Source organism: Globicephala melas, chromosome 7 (genome assembly GCF_963455315.2).
Source record: "Globicephala melas chromosome 7, mGloMel1.2, whole genome shotgun sequence".
NCBI classification, from domain to species: Eukaryota; Metazoa; Chordata; class Mammalia; order Artiodactyla; family Delphinidae; genus Globicephala; species Globicephala melas.
In genome coordinates this window covers 55416070-55437753 of record NC_083320.1, presented here as the reverse complement: position 1 = coordinate 55437753, position 21684 = coordinate 55416070, and the positions used below count along the sequence as shown (strand labels likewise).

General features: G+C 33.9%; 1 protein-coding gene across 2 annotated transcripts in view; it reads left to right on the top strand.

The window, feature by feature from the left end:
- AGPS (alkylglycerone phosphate synthase) overlaps positions 1 to 21684 on the top strand; it is a 139216-nt gene that overhangs the window by 38905 nt on the left and 78627 nt on the right. For both annotated transcript variants that reach the window (XM_030851100.3, XM_060302222.1), the window contains exons 3-8: positions 5828 to 5918; positions 7758 to 7878; positions 7974 to 8048; positions 12387 to 12458; positions 13958 to 14037; positions 15230 to 15310. In XM_030851100.3, coding sequence (XP_030706960.2) covers positions 5828 to 5918; positions 7758 to 7878; positions 7974 to 8048; positions 12387 to 12458; positions 13958 to 14037; positions 15230 to 15310 — 520 coding nt within the window. The remainder of the gene's footprint in view (positions 1 to 5827; positions 5919 to 7757; positions 7879 to 7973; positions 8049 to 12386; positions 12459 to 13957; positions 14038 to 15229; positions 15311 to 21684) is intronic.

The following is a 21684-nucleotide window of genomic DNA, read 5'->3' as shown; positions in this document are numbered from 1 at the left end:
TACAAGAAAACAATATGAATTCACCATGTTGTATAAATAATATTAGATTTTAAGGCCAGTTTTTGAAATTCTTTGTAAAGACTTTCTATTCCAGCATTGTAGTGGACTGAACAAATATAGACCCTTTGCCCTCTATAACCAGGTAGAAAACATGGATAAAATACTACAAGAAAGAAATAATAACAGAGCTGGAAAGAAAGAAAGGGAAATCCTTAGGTGCCAGAAACTAAGAGTGACTCTCAGTGAAAATTTATGGGGGGGTTCCCCTATTTTTGATCCACGGAACATTGAAAAGGTAGAAAATTTTTATGAGTAAATGTGGTTGGTTGTCTGTATATATTTTGGGGAGGGTAACTTTGGCATTTCAAACCCAACCATTAAATTAGAAGCAGTTATAAGCTATTAACAGATGTCAGGGAAAAATCATAAGTTTTTCCCTGAGCACAGTCTGTTTTCTGAACAGACTTGTAATTTGTCAGTTTATAAATCCCTCGGTTTATAATCTTGCAATTCTTATTCCTCCTAGATATAGATGAATTGAGTCCTCCTAGGTTTAAGCAGCAGAAGGCAGTACTTCAGAGCTAATGCTATATAGATTTCTATAAATTAAAAATTTTGAAAAGTGTCATTATTCTTTGACTTTAAAAGCGTTATACATTAGTTGGTGTTTTCAAGGCACAAGTTAGTGGTTAGGTAGAGAGAATTTGTTTGGGTTTGTTGTACTTTGTATTTTCAGTGGCATAATTTTTAAAGTTTTACCTCCTATAAAAAGCTATTAAATTGGTTAGCAATTGTGGAACTCACTGAGAATAGATGGTTGCGTCTACTAATATTTTGCTGCCTCTGTGCACTGCCCCAGAGTGAGAGTCACCTTGTCTTTAGTCACCTTAAATCCTGATGTGCACTTGCTTCTTGGGTATTTATGTCCACAGAGTTTTCTTTCCATTATACAGTGATTTCATTGGTTTTGAAAGTTTGCTCTGGTTCTGTATCTTCTACAATATAGTCTACTTTGATCTTAAGAAAAGGTGGTAAATTGACGTCACCTTATATTTTACAACAAAAACCATTTCTTAAAGTTCTCAAACCAGTCTTCAGTTGTGGTAAAGATCTATTCAGTGGTCACCCTGTTTCAACAGTTCGTATGGGCATTTGGCTTTCTGGTAGAAGTTGCATGTTTCCTGCCCATATGTTCACCATACAAATTAAATGTCTTTGTAGCTTTGACTAAACGAGGTTGTAAGTTTCTTAAGCACAGGAGTCATATTGTAGTACCAATTCTGTGTGTCCTGCAATGCTTAGTACAGTCTTATGAGTGTTAAATAAATGCTTATTTATAGTTCTGGATGTAAATCCAAATTATTTTGCTGTAAGAATCAAGTCATTCCAAAGCTGTTTCTTATGTTAAATACCTCTAATTCCTTTAACTTTATGTTTCTTTTCCATTCATTTACTTTTTTGATTTCAGAGTTTTCTCCTTTACCTCATGATATTTTATGAGATTTTGGGGGCCCTTGGCAGTATGCTAGGCTTTATGATTATTAAGTCAAGCTTCTTTTACTGTTTTTCAAATCCCAGGGCATTAGGTGCAAGAAAAAGTGCAATTGAAAAGCTTTCATTCTTACGTGGAACTCTTTTTGAGCTGTGTTAAGTTTTATGCGGGAATTATAGATAATGGAGCAAAGTCTTAAATCCAAGTTTCTGCCAAATAAGATATTTCTTCAGAGTCTGAAATATTGTGCATTCAGATGTAGAAGTATATTCTAGTTATCTTAATGGTAGGATGTAGGTTTTTTGCACATGACAGTAATACCAACCTTGTATCTCTTGGTTCAAGTGTCTTGAAGGGGGGTTGCCTTTTTATTTTATGGGTAATGTTACTTGTGAATTAAGGGATTCACAAAGGTCCTAATATTATCCTTCCGTGAATATTAAGAGTCTCCTATATATGACAGAGACCCAAAGTAATTGTATGGTTAAAATATAAGGGCCCAGGATTAAAACCTAATATTTCCAAATTGGCCTTTTTGTAGAACATTATAACACGTAGTAGCATATGTGTTATAACCAATTTCCCAGAATTTATACTTTTACTGTCAGGTAAGATGAAGAAAATTTTATATGCTGAATGTCTTAAGTTGTTTTAGCTGTGAGTCTTATACTTTCTTTCATTCCAATTTCTTTAAATTTATGAAAAAGGTATTATTATATAATACTTTAAATATTCCATTTCAGTTTGAATGTTAGCACTTGTGATTTTATAATATAAAAAAGAGGAACTCGTTGAATAAAACATACTTGTTTATTTTTTTCATTCCACTATTATTTTTGTTTTGCTAACCTTTATGTAAAGATTTATTTGAGAATTTTAGATGATATTTTTGTTACATAATATGAAGTCATCATAAGAGGTGACATCCTTTCAGCCAATGCCGTGTAACTTAAAATTACATGACAAAATGAGTGGTTTTTGTCACTTCCAATTAAAAATTCCTTTGGATAGGGCACACCACTGGCTCCTTTAATATTGAATTCTGTATTATAAATATATATTTAATTTCAGTACAGAATTTATATATTACACACTGATTCCCCCCCCCCCCCCGCTTTGGCTATCTTTGTGAAGTCAAAGTAAACTTCTGAGGCTAGTTGCTAAAAGCTTTTGCAGTTATTCAAGCTCTGATGAAATGAGTGGGAAATAATCTTGAGCAAAAGCATTACACTTTGAACATTTTATTTTATTTTATTTTGGCTGTGTTGGGTCTTCGTTACTGTTCATGGGCTTTCTGTAGTTGTGGCGAGTGGGGGCTACTCTTTGTTGAGGTGTGCGGGCTTCTCATTGTGGTGGCTTCTCGTTGCGGAGCACGGGTTCTAGGTGCGCAGGTTTCAGTACCTGTGGCACGTGGGCTCAGTAGTTGTGGCTCACGGGCTCCAGAGCACAGGCTCAATAATTGTGGCGCACAAGCTTAGTTGCTCCGCAACATGTGGGATCTTCCCGGACCAGGGCTCGAACCTGTGTCCCCTGAATTGGCAGGCAGATTCTTAACCACTGGGCCACCAGGGAAGTCCCTTGAACATTTTGAATAACTTGTACAACATAGATGTTAAGACCAATATATAGTCTATTCTGGTTTGTTTTCGGTATTGGTTTAATTGTTCTTTGATCTGGAATAGATAGTGACTACTAGAGTATCTCTTCTTTTCTTCATTTAAACACAAAAATAAAAATAGCTTTGAGGACTTAAATGGCCATCTTGGAAAAAAATTACTTCTGACCTTACTTCATACCAAATACAGAGATCAATTCCAGATAGGTTATAGACGTAAATACATAAGCTAAAACTATAAAATTGCTAGAAGAATATACAGAATGTCTTTCTGAATTTGAGGTAGGCAAAAAGCAGAGAACTAAAAGCATTAATATAAGGAAAAAGTGAATCAGCATTAAAATATAGAACTTCTTTTCATCAAACGACTCCTTTAAGGGCTTCCCTGGTGGCGCAGTGGTTGAGAGTCAGCCTGCCGATGCAGGGGATGCGGGTTCGTGCCCCGGTCCAGGAAGATCCCACATGCCGCGGAGCGGCTGGGCCCGTGAGCCATGGCCGCTGAGCCTGCGCGTCTGGAGCCCGTGCTCCGCAACGGGAGAGGCCACAACAGTGAGAGGCCCGTGTACCGCAAAAAAAAAAAAAAAAAAAGACTCCTTTAAGAGAGTGAAAAGACAAATCACAGAGTGAGAGAAAATATTTAATACATACATCCTTGATTTCAGAATATATAGAGAATTCTTATACATCAATAAAAACATAATAATAATAAATGAGTAAAAATGAACTGGCATTGAAAACAGGATATCTAAATGGACAATAGATATATGAATAGAAGTCCAATTTCTTGAGTAATCAGTGAAATTCAAATTAATATTGTCAAGAGATTACCAATAGAATGTCTCATAATGAAAATAACTACAATACCAGGTATGGAGAGGATGTGGAACAAGTAGAACTCTTTATACATTGCTGGTTAACATCTTGGAAAGCTATCTGCCAGCACCTCCTAAAGCTAAACATATGCATAGACTGTGGCCTAGGAGCTCCACCCTAGTTATATAGCTATCTGAAACATGTGATATGTGATCTTCAGAAAACAAGTTCAAGAACGTCCCTACACATACCAAAAACTGTAAACAACTCTATTTTCTGTCACCAATACAATGGATAAAGTAATTATGCTATACTCACACAGCGGAATTAAGCCATGGAAATGAATGAACTGCAACTACGTACACAAACATAGATGACTCTCACAAATATAATATTGAACAAAAGAAAGCAGACACAAAAAGTACATTTTATATGATTTCATTTATATAAAGTTAACAAGACAGTTGTTCCTTTGGTGTGGGGAAAGGTGATAATGCCTGGAAAGGGGCAAGGAGGGGGATATTTCTGGGGTGCTGGTAATGTTCTATTTCTGGATCTGCATGCTGATTACATGGGAGGTTTACTTTGTAAAAATTCATTCAGCTATACACTTACTTTTTGTATGCATGTTATACTTCAATGTTTTGTAAATAAAATATTTATAAAATTAAACAAAGATAAAACAGCCATAATATAGTATAGTTTTATTTGGCTGTTCTGTCATCATGGCAGGGAGAGGGAAGTAGAGAAGTTGCAAGAACATTATAGTGAAAAAAATTACCGAATATAGCTACCGTGATTTTATAAATATTCATTAATAAAGAATTTTAGAATAATGATCTCACTTGGAATGATGGTAAGGAAAGAATCAGACTAGAGGCAGCATCATATAGTATTTAAGAGCACAGACTTATTTATTACTTATTTAACCTTATTTATTTATTTATTTTTTGCGGTATGTGGGCCTCTCACTGTTGTGGCCTCTCCCGTTGCGGAGCACAGGCTCTGGACGCACAGGCTCAGTGGCCATGGCTCACGGGCCCAGCCGCTCCGCGGCATGTGGGATCCTCCCAGACTGGGGCACAAACCCGTGTCCCCTACATCAGCAGGTGGACTCTCAACCACTGTGCCACCAGGGAAGCCCCATCTTAGGGTTCTTATTGATTGCCTTTTCTCTTGATTATGGATCACACTTTCTTGTTTGTTTATGTCTGGTAATTTTGAAATGTATCTTGGACATTGTTGATGATATGTTGTAGAAACTCTGGATTCTGTTACATTCTTCTGAAGAGGCTTTTTTTTTTTTTTTTAAACCAAGCAATTAACTTGACTCATCTCAAGTTTCCTTCTTTGGTGGTGAGCAGCTGAATAATCTGTTCCGTTCTTTTAAGCTTAGCTGGGCTGCTTAGTGTGTCTGCTCCATACATGTGTAATTCAAGATCAGCCAGACATTTGGACAGAGTTTATACATAGGTCCCTCTGACTGACTCCTGGATTTGTGTGGTTTTTCTGTACTCTTCCCAGATGCTGTGTTCACTGTGAACACTGTCCTCTTTTTCTTTCAGCCAGGAAGACTGTAGGTTTTCTGCATTCTTCTTTCTTTCTGTGGTACTAGCTGGGGCTTTCCCTCAGGCTAAAGCCTGTTTAAAAAATAAAACAAAACTGGAAACTCATATAGGGCTGTTTTCTTCTTACTCCCTTACCACCTATTTTTGCCTGGTTTGGGGCTATCTATACTGCCCTCAAATAGTTGGGTTTTGTTTGTTTTGTTTTTGTCCAGAGCTTATCATTATATGTGGGAGGGTTGGTTCGATAGGAACAACTTGACCATTACTAGAAATAGAATCTAAGATTTGAACTTAAGTGAAGATACTTTACTCTAACGTTTTACATTCTTTGTACCTTAGGTACCCTCTTAGTGGCATGGTTTTGCCAACTTTTAAAGAGTGGATCCAAAATACCCTTGGAGTAAGTCTGGAGCATAAAACTACCTCTAAAGTAAGCAAATAAGAATGATTAATAATATTCTTAACTGAGTGTGTGTGTGTTTAATCCCAAATTAATTAGACTTATCTTAGTAATTTGTTATAGTTATTTAATATATTTGTTATTTTTTTGTTAAGAAGTTTACTAGTCATATTAGCCTTGTTAGGCTTTCTAGGGGTGATTTTTTTAAAAAAATTTTTTTAGCATCACAGATATAGAGCCTAATCTCAGCATTTATCTGAGATTTATCTGGCAAATCTGTAATCCTCTCTGAGCCTCAGAGTTGTAACTGTCTGTCCTATGTTTCACAAGTAGTAGTGAAGTTCAAATGAATGAATTCTGTGAGAGAACTTTGTTACAAAAATATAAGTTGCTGTTATTTTTAGGTTTTGTAATGAACTGACAGTAATCTAGAATTAATATAGAATAATTTAAAATAAAAATATAATGTTACATTTATTAACAAAACATTTAGAATATTTGAAGATTGAAAAAAGTGAAGTAAAAGTTTGATTAAGATGTGAGTGATAGAGAATTTTAGTTTGCTCATGTGGTATCACTTTTCTGACGGGGGTGGTTAGAATCCTTTAGACTATATACGTATTAAACTAATGAAATAGTTAACATTTCTTTATATAATCTTTATTATTTATTAGTATTATTCTCTATGGCATGGTATTCTGCGTCCTTCTAACTGAGTATAACTTGCATAAGTGCAGGGACTATGGCTTACACTGTATTATCCACTATATCCAATATATTATTAAAGACTGTAGGTATTCAGTGAGTGCTTGTTTGGTTTATTTATAAATCCACAGTTACATTTTATTCTAGGATTAAATTAGGCTAAACAGCTAATTTCTATCCCTCTCAAACCAAATTCTTTTAACTTTTCTTTAAAGATCTCTTCTATTTCCTTTTTTGACTATTTGTGATTACTTTTTTGACACTGATGCAATCTATATACCATATTCAGAAATTTCACCAGTTTTACATGCACTTCTTTTTTCTGTTTTGAGCCCTTTCAGTTTTCAATAACTTGACAAAATAGTAATCTGTATGATGGTATCTGTATGATGGTGATAATCTCATTTAACAGATGAAGAAGGCAAGGCTTGCAGAACTTGGGTGACTTGCCCAATGTCACATAGCTTTAAAGTTGAAGATTTACTTTTCAAGTTACCTGTTAGTTGAAATTAAGTATCAAGTTTATGATTATGTTGTGAGTTTTAAAGCACTCCTGTAAAAATGGGTTTATTACTTATTGGGAGGCTTTTTGCTGATCATTTAAAAATAATAAAAGGAAATGATAAATTTTATCTACAGGTGAAAATGTAGTTATGCAAAAGTTAACTATCTTTCCCCCAGTGTCCCTAGTCTAAAATCGAAGATTTGAGACTTTGCTATCTTCCTTGTTCTTAATTGTAATCTTTATTTTTATTTTATTTTATTTATTTATTTTTTGACCATGCCGCACGGCATGTGGGATCTTAGTTCCCTGACCTGGGATGGAACCCTGGCCGCCTGCGGTGGAAGCAGGGATTCTTAACCACTGGACCGCCAGGGCAGTCCCCTTAATTGTAATCTTTAGAAATAATGAAAAGGAAGGCCATAGAAGCAAAAGAGAAAACATAGGCTTTTATAACTTACGTTACAGAATGTGATTAACCAGAGCATTTGTAATTGGTTACTGTCACAGAGTTGGTTTCCATATGTATTATTTGTTATTTTCCTATGCCTCTGTCCTAATTTGGATGTAAAAATTTACATTTTATAGTCACTCTCTGTAACATAGGTATTCAAATTTTATTTTCTAAAAATAAGTCAGAGAAAACCAATTTTATTTTCTAGGCATCCTTAAATCCTAGTGATACACCTCCTTCTATTGTAAATGAAGATTTTCTTCATGACCTTAAAGAAGTTAATATTTCATATTCACAAGAAGCAGATGATCGAGTATTTAGAGCTCATGGTAAGCAACTTTATATAAGTGCTATTTATTTTTAATTTGTAAATTTCCTATAATTTAAGATGTTTTTGCATTTTCTTTTTTAAACCTCAAAATAGGTCATTGTCTTCATGAGATATTTTTGCTCAGGGAAGGAATGTTTCAGCGAATTCCTGATATAGTTTTATGGCCAAGTAAGTTCTTGTTTTTCTTTGTATTATTAATTTAGTATTGTTAAATTTTAAGTAAATTTAGTATTGGAGATACGTACTTTTAAACATATGAACTATAAAAAATATAGATCACTATATTTTTAGAGTTTTCTAAAGGTCACATCATTCTTAATATGATCATCCTGAATGGTTGGTTTTAATGATTAATTTTGTTGATGATTAAGTCTTCATTTAGTATGTACATATCCTTTTGTGAGGTCAGTAGAAAAATGTATTTTGGGCTAATTTGAAAGCTTAATGAAATTATTATCAGTCAATTATATATTTAGATGTATAGAAACTCTTAACGTAACTGATTACTGCAACCAATAATAGTAGTTCGTTGATGTTAACTTGTGGGCTAAAAAATATGGTATTCAAATGATGAATAAGATGAATAACAACTTGATGAACAAGTTGTTTAATATGGATATTGTCTTTGATATAAATAATTAAATTTTGAGAAATTAATTTCATTTAGGGATTTGGCTTGAGATGGAGGATGGATGAGCTTTCTGTTATTGTTTTGCTCTTGCTGATGCTTAGGCACTATATTTATATATATGGTTTTTATATCCACGTTTTGTAGCAGAAACTTTAAAGCAGAATACAGGTATACTGCTCCTTACCGTCTATAATTACCTTTTAAGAAGTTCTATTGATCTTCCAATCCTTTTTTCTCTTCAGATTCCATAAAAGGATTATATAGAGTGTTTTATTTTTCAAAAAATTGCCTCATTCATGGACTCTCAGTTCTTAGATGTGATCCTTTTCCTTTGCAGGGAATATCTGAGGGAAAAATCCTACTTGAATTTGGGGATAGGAAGGAGGGTGACATATATAGGGAGAAAACAATCTATCTGAATAGTGTATTGGTGCCCAAATCAAGTCTAAAATTTTGTTCTGTTGAATCTTCCAGTATAAGAACTTCTTGGAAATAGTTTGTTTCCCAACAGGTTGTCAGTTCACTGAGGCCTTTATTTAACTTTAATGTAAATTTCCTTTTGGTAATAAAGTTCAGGTTTTTCTTTGCATGAGGGTAAGTTTTGAGACAATATGGCAATTTGAGACAATGTGGTATTCCATAGAGTGGAGGTGGCTTTCTCATCTTACAGTTTAAATAGCTACACACCATATCTGTATATATACATAAGTACACATACCTAGGAAGTCTATCGTTGTGGATGTCTTTAAGTCTGTCTGTAATTGGAGTCTGAATTCTACGTGTTGCTTTAATATGATGTCTAGGGCTTATCTAAGAGTAAGAACTTGTAATATATGTAACTTTCCTGATTTGGAGTCATACTTAAACCAGGAATTGTCACCATTGTGACCTGTACACAGTGTAGCTATTTCTACCTTTCATTTAGTTTGGACAAGTAGTTAGTTACTTATACATTGTATGTTGTCTGTGGTAAGTATACTTATAAAAATAAAGTCTCCTTTAGAAGTACTTCACTTATTCAATTTCTGCATTATTTTCAGCAGTCTAAATATCAAAACTTTAGGTCTGTGAAAATATGTGCTAAGTACTGTTCTAGGTATTGAAGATAAGACACTGAACAAAACACAAATCCCTATTCTTAGGTGCTATACAATTAAGTGGGGGCGGGAGGAGACGGAACAATAAACAAATATTTAATGTAGCAAAGGGTGGTAAATGTTATAAAGAAAAACAAGGCACAGTAAAAAGATAGAGAATAAATAGGGTGGGTGGTGGGATGAGGGAGTGCTGTGTCAAATAACATTGTAAAGGAAAGCTTCCGATTTGGTGACAATCCTTGAAATAGTTTTGCCTTGTTAAAGGTTTTTAACAGACATCTTTGGGTATTTTATTATTAATGAACTAGTATTCCATTTATTGAAAATTTTTACCACAGATAGTAAGCTTTATAGGCTTAATCTGAAAGCCTAAAAATGGATTTTTATTAAATTTGGAATGATGCAAATGACATATTCCTAGCTTTAAGAAAACCTGGGAAATGATAATCATAACTTTTATAGAACAGTATTTTTACTTTCATAAATGGATATTAATTTATATATTTTCATTTGTATCCTTATTTCCCTTTCAGGTCCTAAGCAAGTGATACTTAATTTTTGCATGGTTTCCTTGCTTCAAATCTCTTTTTCCTCCATGCCATCCCATAATTTATCAGGAGATTGATCTTTCTAAAACACTCTCTTTGCCATGTTGTTCCCCTCCTTAATTCCCTTTTGCTAGTCATATTGAGTCTTAGCACCTCTTGCTTGGTGTTTAAAATCTTCTGCCTTCAGATTTTTAATACTTACTTTACTTTTACACTGAAAAGTACCCTTTGGTGTGTACAGTAGAAAGGAGTTTGTATGCAGTATATCATGTATAATGTTTAAAGTTTTGTTTAAAGAACAATAAATAATCATCAATGGATGCAAAAATTAGTGGGCAAAAGTATGAAACATTTATGTAATCAAAGTATTTCCTCACGAGATATTTATTAATTATAGTTTTTTAAAATAAATTTATTTATTTACTTGTTTTTATTTTTGGCCGTTTTGGGTCTTTGTTGCTGTGCGCAGGCTTCATCTAGTTGCGGCACGCGGGGGCTACTCTTTGTTGTGGTGCACGGGCTTCTCATTGTCGTGGCTTCTCTTGTTGCAGAGCATGGGCTCTAGGCGCGCGGGCTTCAGCAGTCGTGGCACGCGGGCTCAGTAGTTGTGGCTTGTGGTTTCTAGAGCGCAGGCTCAGTAGTTGTGGCAGGCAGGCTCAGTTGCTCTGCGGCATGTGGGATATTCCCGGACCAGGGCTCAAACCCCTGTCCCCTGCACTGGCAGGTGGATTCTTAACCACTGCGCCACCAGGGAAGCCCTATAGTGTTTTTATATGGAGAAACCTAACAGTTGGCCCTTCTGATCCAAGGGTTCTGCATCTGTAGGTTCAACCAATGCTGTTCAAAAGTATTTGGAAAAAAAATTACATAAAGGCAACATGCCAGTAACTATATAGCATTTACATTGTATTTACAACTATTTGCATAGCATTTACATTGTATTAGGTATTATAAGTAATCTAGAGATGATTTAAAGTATACAGAAGGATGTGCTGTAGGTTATGTGCAAATACTATGTCATTTTCTTTTTTTTTTTAACATCTTTATTGGAGTATAATTGCTTACAATGGTATGTTAATTTCTGCTTTATAACAAAGTGAATCAGTTATACATATGTTCCCATATCTCTTCCTTCTTGCGTCTCTCTCCCTCCCACCCTCCTTATCCCACCCCTCTAGGTGGACACAAAGCACCGAGCTGATCTCCCTGTGCTATGCAGCTGCTTCCCACTAGCTATCTGTTTTACATTTGGTAGTGTATATATGTCCATGCCACTCTCTCACTTTGTCACAGCTTACCCTTCCCCCTCCTCATATCCTCAAGTCCATTCTCTAGTAGGTCTGTGTCTTTATTCCCATCTTGCCCCTAGGTTCTTCATGACCATTTTTTTCCCCTTAGATTCCATATATATGTGTTAGCATACGGTATTTGTTTTTCTCTTTCTGACTTACTTCACTCTGTATGTATGTCATTTTCTTTAAGGGACCTGAGCTTCCCAGATTTTGGTGTCTGTAGGGGTCCTGGAACCTATCCCCTGTGGATACTGAGGGACTACTGTACTGTATTACTAAATGATGAGAGTTAACATTACCAGCAATGAGACTTATCTACATCATGCGCCTCCAGATACAATGCACTGAGAAAGGCACAGCATCACTTCTGTGGAATTCCTGCCAAAATGTATAAACTGAATTTAATCCTAAGGAAATAAGCAAACCCAAATTGAGGGACATTATATGAAATAACTGACCAATGCTCTTCAAAAGTGTCAAGGTCAAAGTAGACTGAGGAACTATTTCAGAGTAAAGAAGACTAAGGAGATGTGACAACTAAAATGCAGTGTGTGATCCTGGTCCAGAAAAGAGGACATTAGTGGAACAGCTGGCAAATTTTGAATAAGGTCTCTTGATTAGTTAATAGTATTTTATCAGTGTCAATTGCTTGGTTTTTATAGTTTTTATAGTTATATAAGATGTTAGTATTTGCAGCTACTGGGTGAAGGAAATCTTTGTACCATTTTTGCAACTTTTTTGTAAGTGTAAAATTATTTAAAAATGAAAAAAAAGATAAAAAACAGTTTTTTTAAAAATATAGTGATTTAATGTGTTAGTGAGTAAATAAATGAAGGAAAAGTTTAGACACTAAAGAACTCTATAGACCCTTGTTTTGCAGGGTTACCCAGATTTTGTTCATGTCCTTGTGATTAATTTATTTTCCCTTTTTTCAACAGCGTGTCATGATGATGTAGTTAAGATTGTGAATCTAGCGTGCAAATATAACCTTTGTATCATACCAATTGGTGGTAGGTATTGTGTGTTTTGAATTTTAATGTGATGTAAATTTGTTCTATTTTAAATATTTGTGCCATCCCACTGAAAACATTCTTATAATTATGAAATGGTTATCTTGAAAAATTGGTTGATGGTGTTTATTGGTTATGCTGGTCTATTTCTGTTCTGAGTAGATCTACCTAAACTGTTTGAGACATGATTTACCCTTAGTTCATGGCTTCTTTCCCATGTGGATCCTAATTGAAGCTGTGACTTACTGCCTAAATAAGAAAATGTTCCTGCTTTAGTAATTACTTTCTAACCTTTATCTTAATAGAGAGAATATTATTTTTCAAAGGCTAACTATACCCAAGATAAATCTTTGAGAAGAAGGGATATGCAACTAGGATAGTGATAACCAAATCAGTAATATCTTTTAATACTGAAAACTAACATTATTTTACATTTTAAGATAAATTTAATCTCTCTTGATCATTCACCAACCACATCATTTTAACAGCTTACACAAGCCAAAGGAAATTGCCTTCACTGACTGAATTGGCATTGACGGAATGGAAATGGGACCTCTGCAAATCAGAAGTTCCAGATACCTTCTTCAGCTGATACTTATCGTTGAATTCATGCAAAAAAGGCATTACACTGCCACTTTTAATGAAATATTTTTCTGATTTCAAATGACTTTGACAAGAAATAGTGGTTACTAATCACAGACATGTTCTTAACATTGTTTCACTGTGTAGATCAATACCCCCTGTACTTGCATCAAGGTGACTTCCACTTATATTCTGTCCAAAAGATATGAAAGTACCAATTCAAACTTTATTCTGCTATATGATGGTACAGATCTGGTTAAGAACTGAGAACACCGTATTGTTCCGTATTGTTATCAAGAAAGCATTTTTCCTTTGACAACAAATGTTAAGTAGGAGTACATTGTTTAAATTCTTCTATATATTAATTATTCTATATTAAAAATCACTTTTTCCCCAAAGAACATATAAATTTGTTTTTGAATATCATATAATCTGGGCAGTTTTAACTTTATATTCTAATTTATTAAAGCCTTTTTGCATGGGAGTATAAGATAATATTTTAAATGATAAGTGAATCTCATAAATATGGCAGAAAGGAGATAATGGTGTCTCTAGTTGTATAGGATGCGTATTTTTTCTTTTACGCTATCTCTCCACAGTAATCATTAGCTTAGAACTTTTCTAATCATGTTTTTGGAGTTCCACAAAATGCTAGGGGCTTCACTTGAGTGTGCCCGGGGGATGGAGCCATATCCCATTACTTTCAGCTCCATAATATTTCTTCATTTTGGCATGCACCATAAAATTAAGGTGAGTTTGCTTATAGTGTGTTAGCATTTGCAAATTACATTTTGCAAAGTAGAAATAGGTTTTATTTCCTAGAGGACCTATCTGTATACTTTGTCTTAGGGATTTACCCTAGAAATGTAGCTAAAAGTAAAATATTTAAGCATAGTTGTTGTTTCCTATTTTGGCAGGAGGAACAAGTGTTTCATATGGCCTCATGTGTCCTGCAGATGAGACAAGAACAATAATTTCTTTGGACACTTCACAAATGGTATATGATAATTTAAGATGTATTTGAAGATAGTGTTTAAAAGTTGTCTTTATGGCTCAGTCTTAGTTATTTTTAAAAAGGTATATTGTCCATTTTGTTTAAAATTTTTTCATCATTATATTTTACCTTTGTCTTCAGACCTCTAAAAGCTAAGTTCACTCTTACTCTAAGTCATATATCTTGATGGATTCTACCAAATTGACATGTGAAATTGACAATTTGAGAAGCATGGATTGGAATAGTGATACAATAGATGACCTGATGTATTGTTAAAAAACAAATAATATTTGTTAATGTTAATTTGAATCATCAAAACTTAGTTGTTCCCCAAATTTTTACTAATGCTATTGCACTTTTGCTTTTGGAAGAATAGGAGAGCTAATTAATTTTTAAATTAACTTAAAATTAATGAAGGTGCTAATAAACTTTAGGATTATTTTGTGAAATTTTGGTTCATTATGGTCCAAGAGTTGGCCATTGTGCTATATTAAAGTTTTTGTTTGGGTATGAACTTAATCTTTGTATAGTCAACAATATTCCTGTTTATATAATCTTTTATTATAATTAAAAATTTAATATTTATTATTATTTTATTGAAGTTTTTCAAGCATCAAAGTAGAGAGAATAGTATTTCTAGTCTCTAGATAAAATAATTATTTACATACATTGGCGTTATCTTTTTTCCTCTACTATTTTTAAAGCAAATCCTGATAGTATGCTACTTTACACCAAATATTTCTGTGTATTTCTTTTAAAAAGCACATTTTCTCACTATATTATTATCACTTCTGGCAAAATTAAAAGTAATTCCTTATATCATTTAATATCCAGTCCACATTCATTTTCCAGTTGTCTCAAAATTGTCTTTATTCTATAATTCATTTCATTGTTCAAATGGGGATTCAGACAAGGCCTGCATTAGCTTTTGGTGGTTTCTTTTAGTCTCATTTTATCTGAAACCCTCTTCCTCACTTTCTGAATGTCTGTGTTTTAAACCAACTCCTGTGCAATATACTGCCTGTGTTACTATGTCTGTCATGTTGTATAGTCAAGAACAAGTGGAGCTTTCTAGTGGGGGTAACCCTACTTGCTTAATTTCTGTCTTGTCACTTGCTGCTTTCAGTTAGGAGGTTATATTTCCTGAGAAAATGTCTGTTCCTGGAGATGAGACTTCTTTCTTCTTTTGCAACAGAATCGAATCCTCTGGGTTGATGAGAGCAATCTGACAGCTCATGTAGAGGCTGGCATAACAGGACAAGAGTTGGAAAGACAGGTATGTTATTTAAAATTTTCAAAACTGCTGTGTATCCCCTCTATGAATAAAGTACCTTTCACAGTATATTCACTGAACAAGCTTGTTCGGTTTCTGATGTGGGTCAGATATTGAGCTAGATGCTATGAACACAGTAGTGAGTAAGACACCCATCCCCTACCCTATGAAAGCTTACGTTATATTATGACAGAAAGTTAGGTAAATAGACATATGACTCAGTGAGAATTTCTAGGTGAAGCCTGGCTAAATGTGGGGTGTTTAGGCTCATCAAATGGGGTTTGAAGAGAAGGAGTTGAACAAAGATGGTATCACAGAGGACTCGGCATTTAAAATGAGGATTAAATTAGGATGAGTGAGAGTGAAAAGGAAATGGGGTTGGGGAGAACAATCCAGTAAGGGAAGCAGCATGTGCAGAAGATGTACAGGCAGCTGTTGCTTTGGAGGATCTGCAGATAGTTGAATATGGCTGAGATCTAGTCTGTGTATATGGGAGAACACATATTCTTGGTGTTTGTATTTTGGGTGAGTGTACGTATAGTAGTGGTAAAGGGTGAAGCCAGGAAAACATGAAGAGGTCAGATCATAAAGCCCCAAATGTTTGAACTTTACCTTTGTACTTAGTTTCCGTGAGCTACTCTGTGGAGGATGGATGGGCACGTAAAGGTGGATTAAGTGGCTGCTGCAATAATTTGGACAAGAGCTGATAGTGACTTGAAACAAGGTCGTAAGAATGGAGCGAAACAGAACAAGTTGGACACAGAATTCTCAGAAATTAATGATAAATTTGATCAATTTGGGTAGATGTTGGTATTTGCTATTCATTGAAATTTTCAAAGCATAATTCTATTGAAAACTGCTCATCTCATGAATAAGTGGAACTCCTGGAGTCCTTATAGCACTTTTTTGGGATCCTAACGAATTTTAGGAAACTTGAGGTTCTCTTCATGGATTTTAGGCGGTAATTATTAAAATGTATTGGTTTCTTCAGCCCTTTCAAATATGGTCAAGATGACTGTAACTCAGCTTTTGTAAACAAAAGTTAGAAAGTCCAGTTCGCTGGTGATGAACTGACTATTTTGTTCAATTTGGGTTACAGAGACCCCTCTTTCCTACCTTTTTTTCCCCTTCTTCATCCCACCTTTTAACAACACAGAGAGAAATGTGACATGCTTGTTGATCTTTTTTTTATCATCTTTTTCCATATTTCATGGTAAAGAGTTGAATGAAGTTGGTATGCTGGTGACCAATTCTGGATGAAAGGTTTTGAAAAACATTATTAAACTTTTATTTTTTATTTAATGCGCTAAGATACAGAGAACTAGAATAAAATTGAACATATTCATTGAGACATTAAAGATCTTCAGTAAGTCAAGGTTTTATATAATTCAAGGTAATTAGGTTTGTTAATTATTAATGAACTTTGTGGGTTGAATAATAGTATTTAATGAAAAAAAACCTGTAAAAAGGCCTGTATTAGTCTTCTGTTATGCTGAGAGGCATTATCAACACAGTGATTTTTTTTTTATAAGAAAGGATGGCCTTTCATGTCTATAATTTTATATCCTTTATTATAGCATTTGATGTAGTATTTTAACCTTTCCAAGTTTTTTTTTTTTTTAAAGGTTAGAATTAAAATTCAAGGAACATATTTCCTTGAAATTTAAATGACATTTTCCTAGACTAGGAACTTCTGATATTTTACCTACTAGTTTATTTCCCTAAATGCCAACATAGAACATTTCTTTTTGCCTCTAGTAGACTCTAATATAGTTTCTATAGCTGTGTTGATCCCAGTTCAAGTTCTTCCTCATTATGCTTCTGTATTCTTCAGTTTCTTCTTCAGCTGAGGTAACCAACTTAAAACTTCCTGCTTTTTCATTCTAGAAGTTTTAAAATGACACAAATATATTAGTTGGGTAGCACAAATTTTCATCTTTTTAACTTGTAGATTACATTTTTTAATATGTATGAAATTTAAGGGAGGTCATTAAATGTTAACTTTGGATTTTGGGAATTTGTTTCTAGGTTTATTAAATCTTTGGCTACTTAATTTCATTAGTTAATAGTCTGGGGATATGTGACTTATGTTTTCCCCCCACTAGGGATGCATTTATCAGTGCCTCAGTTTCTTTATCTATAAAATGGAGATAATACCTACTTCATAAAGTCTTTGTTAGGATGAAATAAGTTAATAATGTAAAGTACTTAGAACTTTTATTAATTCCACTAATTTTTATTGAGTACTATCTGCTTCATTCAGACACAGCTGACTTTAAATATTTCTTCTATATGCCAAAGACTCCTAAATTTGTATCACCTCAGACTTCTTTCTTGAACTCTAAACTTGCATATTCACTTGCCTAGTTGACGTCTCCACTTGTATATCTAATACACATTTCAAACTTAACATTTAAAAAAATTGAATTTCAATTTTCCCTCCACAATTTGCTTATTCTGCAGCCTTCTCATTCCCAGTTGGTGGAAATTCAGTTCTTTGGGCAGCTTGAGCCAAAATCCTGAGTCTTTTTTTTTCTTTTTAGTATTTCTAAAGGGTCTTTTTATTTTTAAAAATATTTATTTATGTGATTGCACTGGGTCTTAGTTGCGGCATGCGGGCTGTTTGTTACAGTGCATGGGCTTCTCTGCAGTTGTGACGCTCAGGCTCTAGAACGCGTGGACTCAGTAGTTGCGGCATGCAAGCTCTCTAGTTGTGGCACATGGGCTTCAGAGTGCATGGGCTCAGTAATTGTGGTGTGCAGGCTCTCTAGTTGTGGTACATGGGCTCAGTAATTGCAGTGCATGGGCTCAGTAGTTGCAGTGCAGGGGTTTAGTTGACCCGCAGCATGTGGGATCTTAGTTCCCCCACCAGGGATCAAATCCGTGTTCCCTGCATTGGAAGGCGGATTCTTAACCACTGGACCACCAGGGAAGTCCCTGCTTTTGTTTATAATAGTTTCTTTGAGATATAATTGTCATACAATACTGTAAACTGCAGTCATTTAAAATGCACAACTTGATAAGGTTTGGTATATGAATACAACCATGAAACCATCACCACAATCAAGATATAGAACACATGCACCAATCCCAAAAGTTTCCTCCTGGCCTCTTTATAATTCTCTCCATCCCATCTTTTCCATGTCCCTGGCAATCACTGATATGTTTTCTGTCACTGTAGATTTGTTTGAATGTCCTACAGTTTTATTAAAATGAAATCACATACTCTTTTTTTTTACAAGGGTGGGGCGAGGGTTGGCTTCTTTCACTAGGCATAATTATTTTGAGATTCATGCATATTGTTGCATGTATCATTATTTTATTCCTTTTTGTTGCTCAGTAGTATTCAGTTGTATAGATATACCACTGTTTGTTTATCCATTCATTTGTTGAATGCTTGGATTATTTCCAGTTTTGGGCTATTACAAATAAAGCTGCTTTGAACATTCATGTGTAAGTCTTTGTTTGGACATATACCTTCCTTTCTTTTGGGTAAGTATCTAGAAATGAAATGGCTAAATCATTTGGTAGATATATATTTACCTTTTTGAAAAACCACCAAACGTTTTCCCAGAGTGATTGCATCATTTGATATTTGCGCTAGCACTGTATGAGTTTATCTACATCCTCGCCAATATTTGTTATTGTTAGTCTTTTAAAGTTTAGTTGTTCTAGTAGGTTTGTTATGGTATCTTACTGTGGTTTTAATTTGCATTTCTCTAATAACTAATGATGTTGGAGATCTTTTCAAGCACTATTTGCCACCATATATTTTCTTTGGTGAAGTGTCTCTTCAAGTGTTTGCCCAATTTTTAAATTGGATTGTTTTCTTTTTATTGGGTTTTGAGAATTTTTTTTAACATATTCTGGACATAAGTTCTTTTCCAGATATATACTTCGCAAATATTTTCTCCCAGTCTGTGGCTTGTCTTTTCATTCTCTTAACAGAGTCTTTTGAAGAGTAGATGGTTTTTAATTTTGATGAAGTACTTAATTTTTTACTTTATATATCATGCTTCTACTGTCATATCTAGAAACTTTTGCTTCACCTGAGGTTACAAAGATTTTCTCCCATTTAAGTTTCATAGTTTTTAGTTTCTTTTCAAGTCTGATGAGTTTTGAAGATTTTGAGTTAATGTTCATGTATGGCGTGAGGGATAGGTTGAAGTTCATTTTTTTTGCATATGGATAATCAGTTGTTCCAGCACCATTTGTTGAAAAGACTATCCTTTCTTCACGGAGTTGACTTTGCACCATCATAAAACTTGTCTGTTGTCATTTTTATATAATATGTAATATATAATAATGTGCATCTAGTCTGGACTCTTATTTTGTTCCATTGATCTATTGTATATCTTTATGCCAGTACCACACTATTTGGATTCTTGTGGCTTTATCATAAATCTTTTTCAAAGTTGTTTTGGTGATTCTGGGTTCTTTGTATTTCTATATGATATTTATAATCACCTTGTCAATTTCTATTAAAAAAAAAGTAGCCTGTTGGGGTTTTGATTGGGATTGCATCAACTCTATACATCAATTTGGGGAGAACTGACATCTTAATATTGAATCTTCTGACCCATGAACATGGTATAACTTTAGTTTTTTTAAGGTCTGTTAATTTCTCTCAGCTGTGTCATGGTTTTTAGTGTACAAATATTTCATATTTTTAGTAGATTTGTCCTTAAGTATTATATATTTTTATAAATGGTATTTAAAAAAGTTTTCAGTTTCTGAGTATTCTTCATTAGTATATAGAAATAAAATGGATTTTTGTGTATAGCTCTTAAATCTAGCAATCTTACTAAATTCACTAATTAGTTTTAAAAGTTTTAGCTCCCATTAGATTTACTACATTTATGATCATGTCCTTTGTGAATAAAGACAATTTTACTTCTTCCTTTCCAATCAGTATGCCTTTATTTCTTTTTCTTACCTGATTACACTGACTAGAACCTCTAATGCACTGTTGAAAAGAAGTGAAAATAGGCACCCTTATCTTGTTCGTGATTTAAGAGAGATGCATTCAGTTCTTCACCATTAGGTATGATGTTAATACTTAATGTATAGGGAGTTTTTTTGTAGATGCCCTTAATCAAGTTGAGGAAGTTCCTTCTACCTTAGTTTGTAGAGTGTTTTTATTAGGAGTGGATTTTGGATTTTGTCAAATGCTTTTTTTGTGTCTTAAGGTGGAAGATGAGGGATTTATTTGAGGCCTTTCTTCTTTTTTAATATAGGTTTTCAGTACTATAAATTTCCTGCAACTACTGCTTTTATGGTATCCTACAAATTTTGATATGTCTGCTCAATTTCATTAATTTCAAAATATTTTCTACTTCCCTTTTGATTCTTTCTTTGACCTATAGGTACTTACAAGTTGTTATTTCATTTCCACTTATTGGGGGATTTTTCTAAACATCGTTCTGTTACTGATTTCTATGTTAATTCCATTGTGTTCAGAAAACATTCTTTATATGACTTAAATCCTATCAAATTAATTGATGTTTGTTTTATGGCCTACAGTATGGTCTGTCTTGTAAATGTTCCATGTACACTTGAAAAGAATTTGTCCTCTGCTGCTGTTGGTTCGAGTGGTCTATACATGTCCGTTAGGTCAAATTGATTTATAGTGTTGTTCACGTCTTCTGTATTTAAAAAAAATTTGTCTACTTGTTCTATCAGTTATTGACAGAAGGGAATTACAGTCTCCAACTATTATAGATCTATTTTTTCTTGCAGTTCTATCAGTTTTCACTTCATATATTTAAAGCTCTGTTTTGGGGGGAATAAATACTGAGGATTGTTATTGCTTCTTGACTAATGAATAATTTTGTTACTGTGAAATGACTTTCCTTCTTCCTGATAGTATTTTTTGCTCTGAAATCTACTTCATCGGATGTTAAAACAGCCATTCCAGTTTTATTTTGACTGTTGTTAGCATGGTATATCTTTTTCCCTTTTCCATTTTTAAATTTTTTACTAATTTATATTTTTATATTTAAAGTGTTTTTCTTATAGACAGCATACAATTGGGTCTTTCCTTTTTATCTAACATGAAAGTCTCTACCTTTTAATTGGGATGGTTAGACCTTTTACCTTCAATGTGATTTATTGATATGGTTCAGTTTAAGTCTGTCATCTTGCAATTTGTTTTCTATCTTTCCTATCTGTGTTTTCTCCTTTTCCACTTTTACTGCCTTTTTTTGGATTGAATTTTTTTTTAATGATACCATTTTATCTTTTTCTTTCTTCATTAGCTATAAGTTTTTGTTTTGTTCTTTTAAGAGTTTCAGGTTTTATAGTGTATATCTTTAACTTAAAATAGTCTGCTTTAAGGTGATAATGTATAAAGCACTTAGAGTTTAGCATAAGAACCA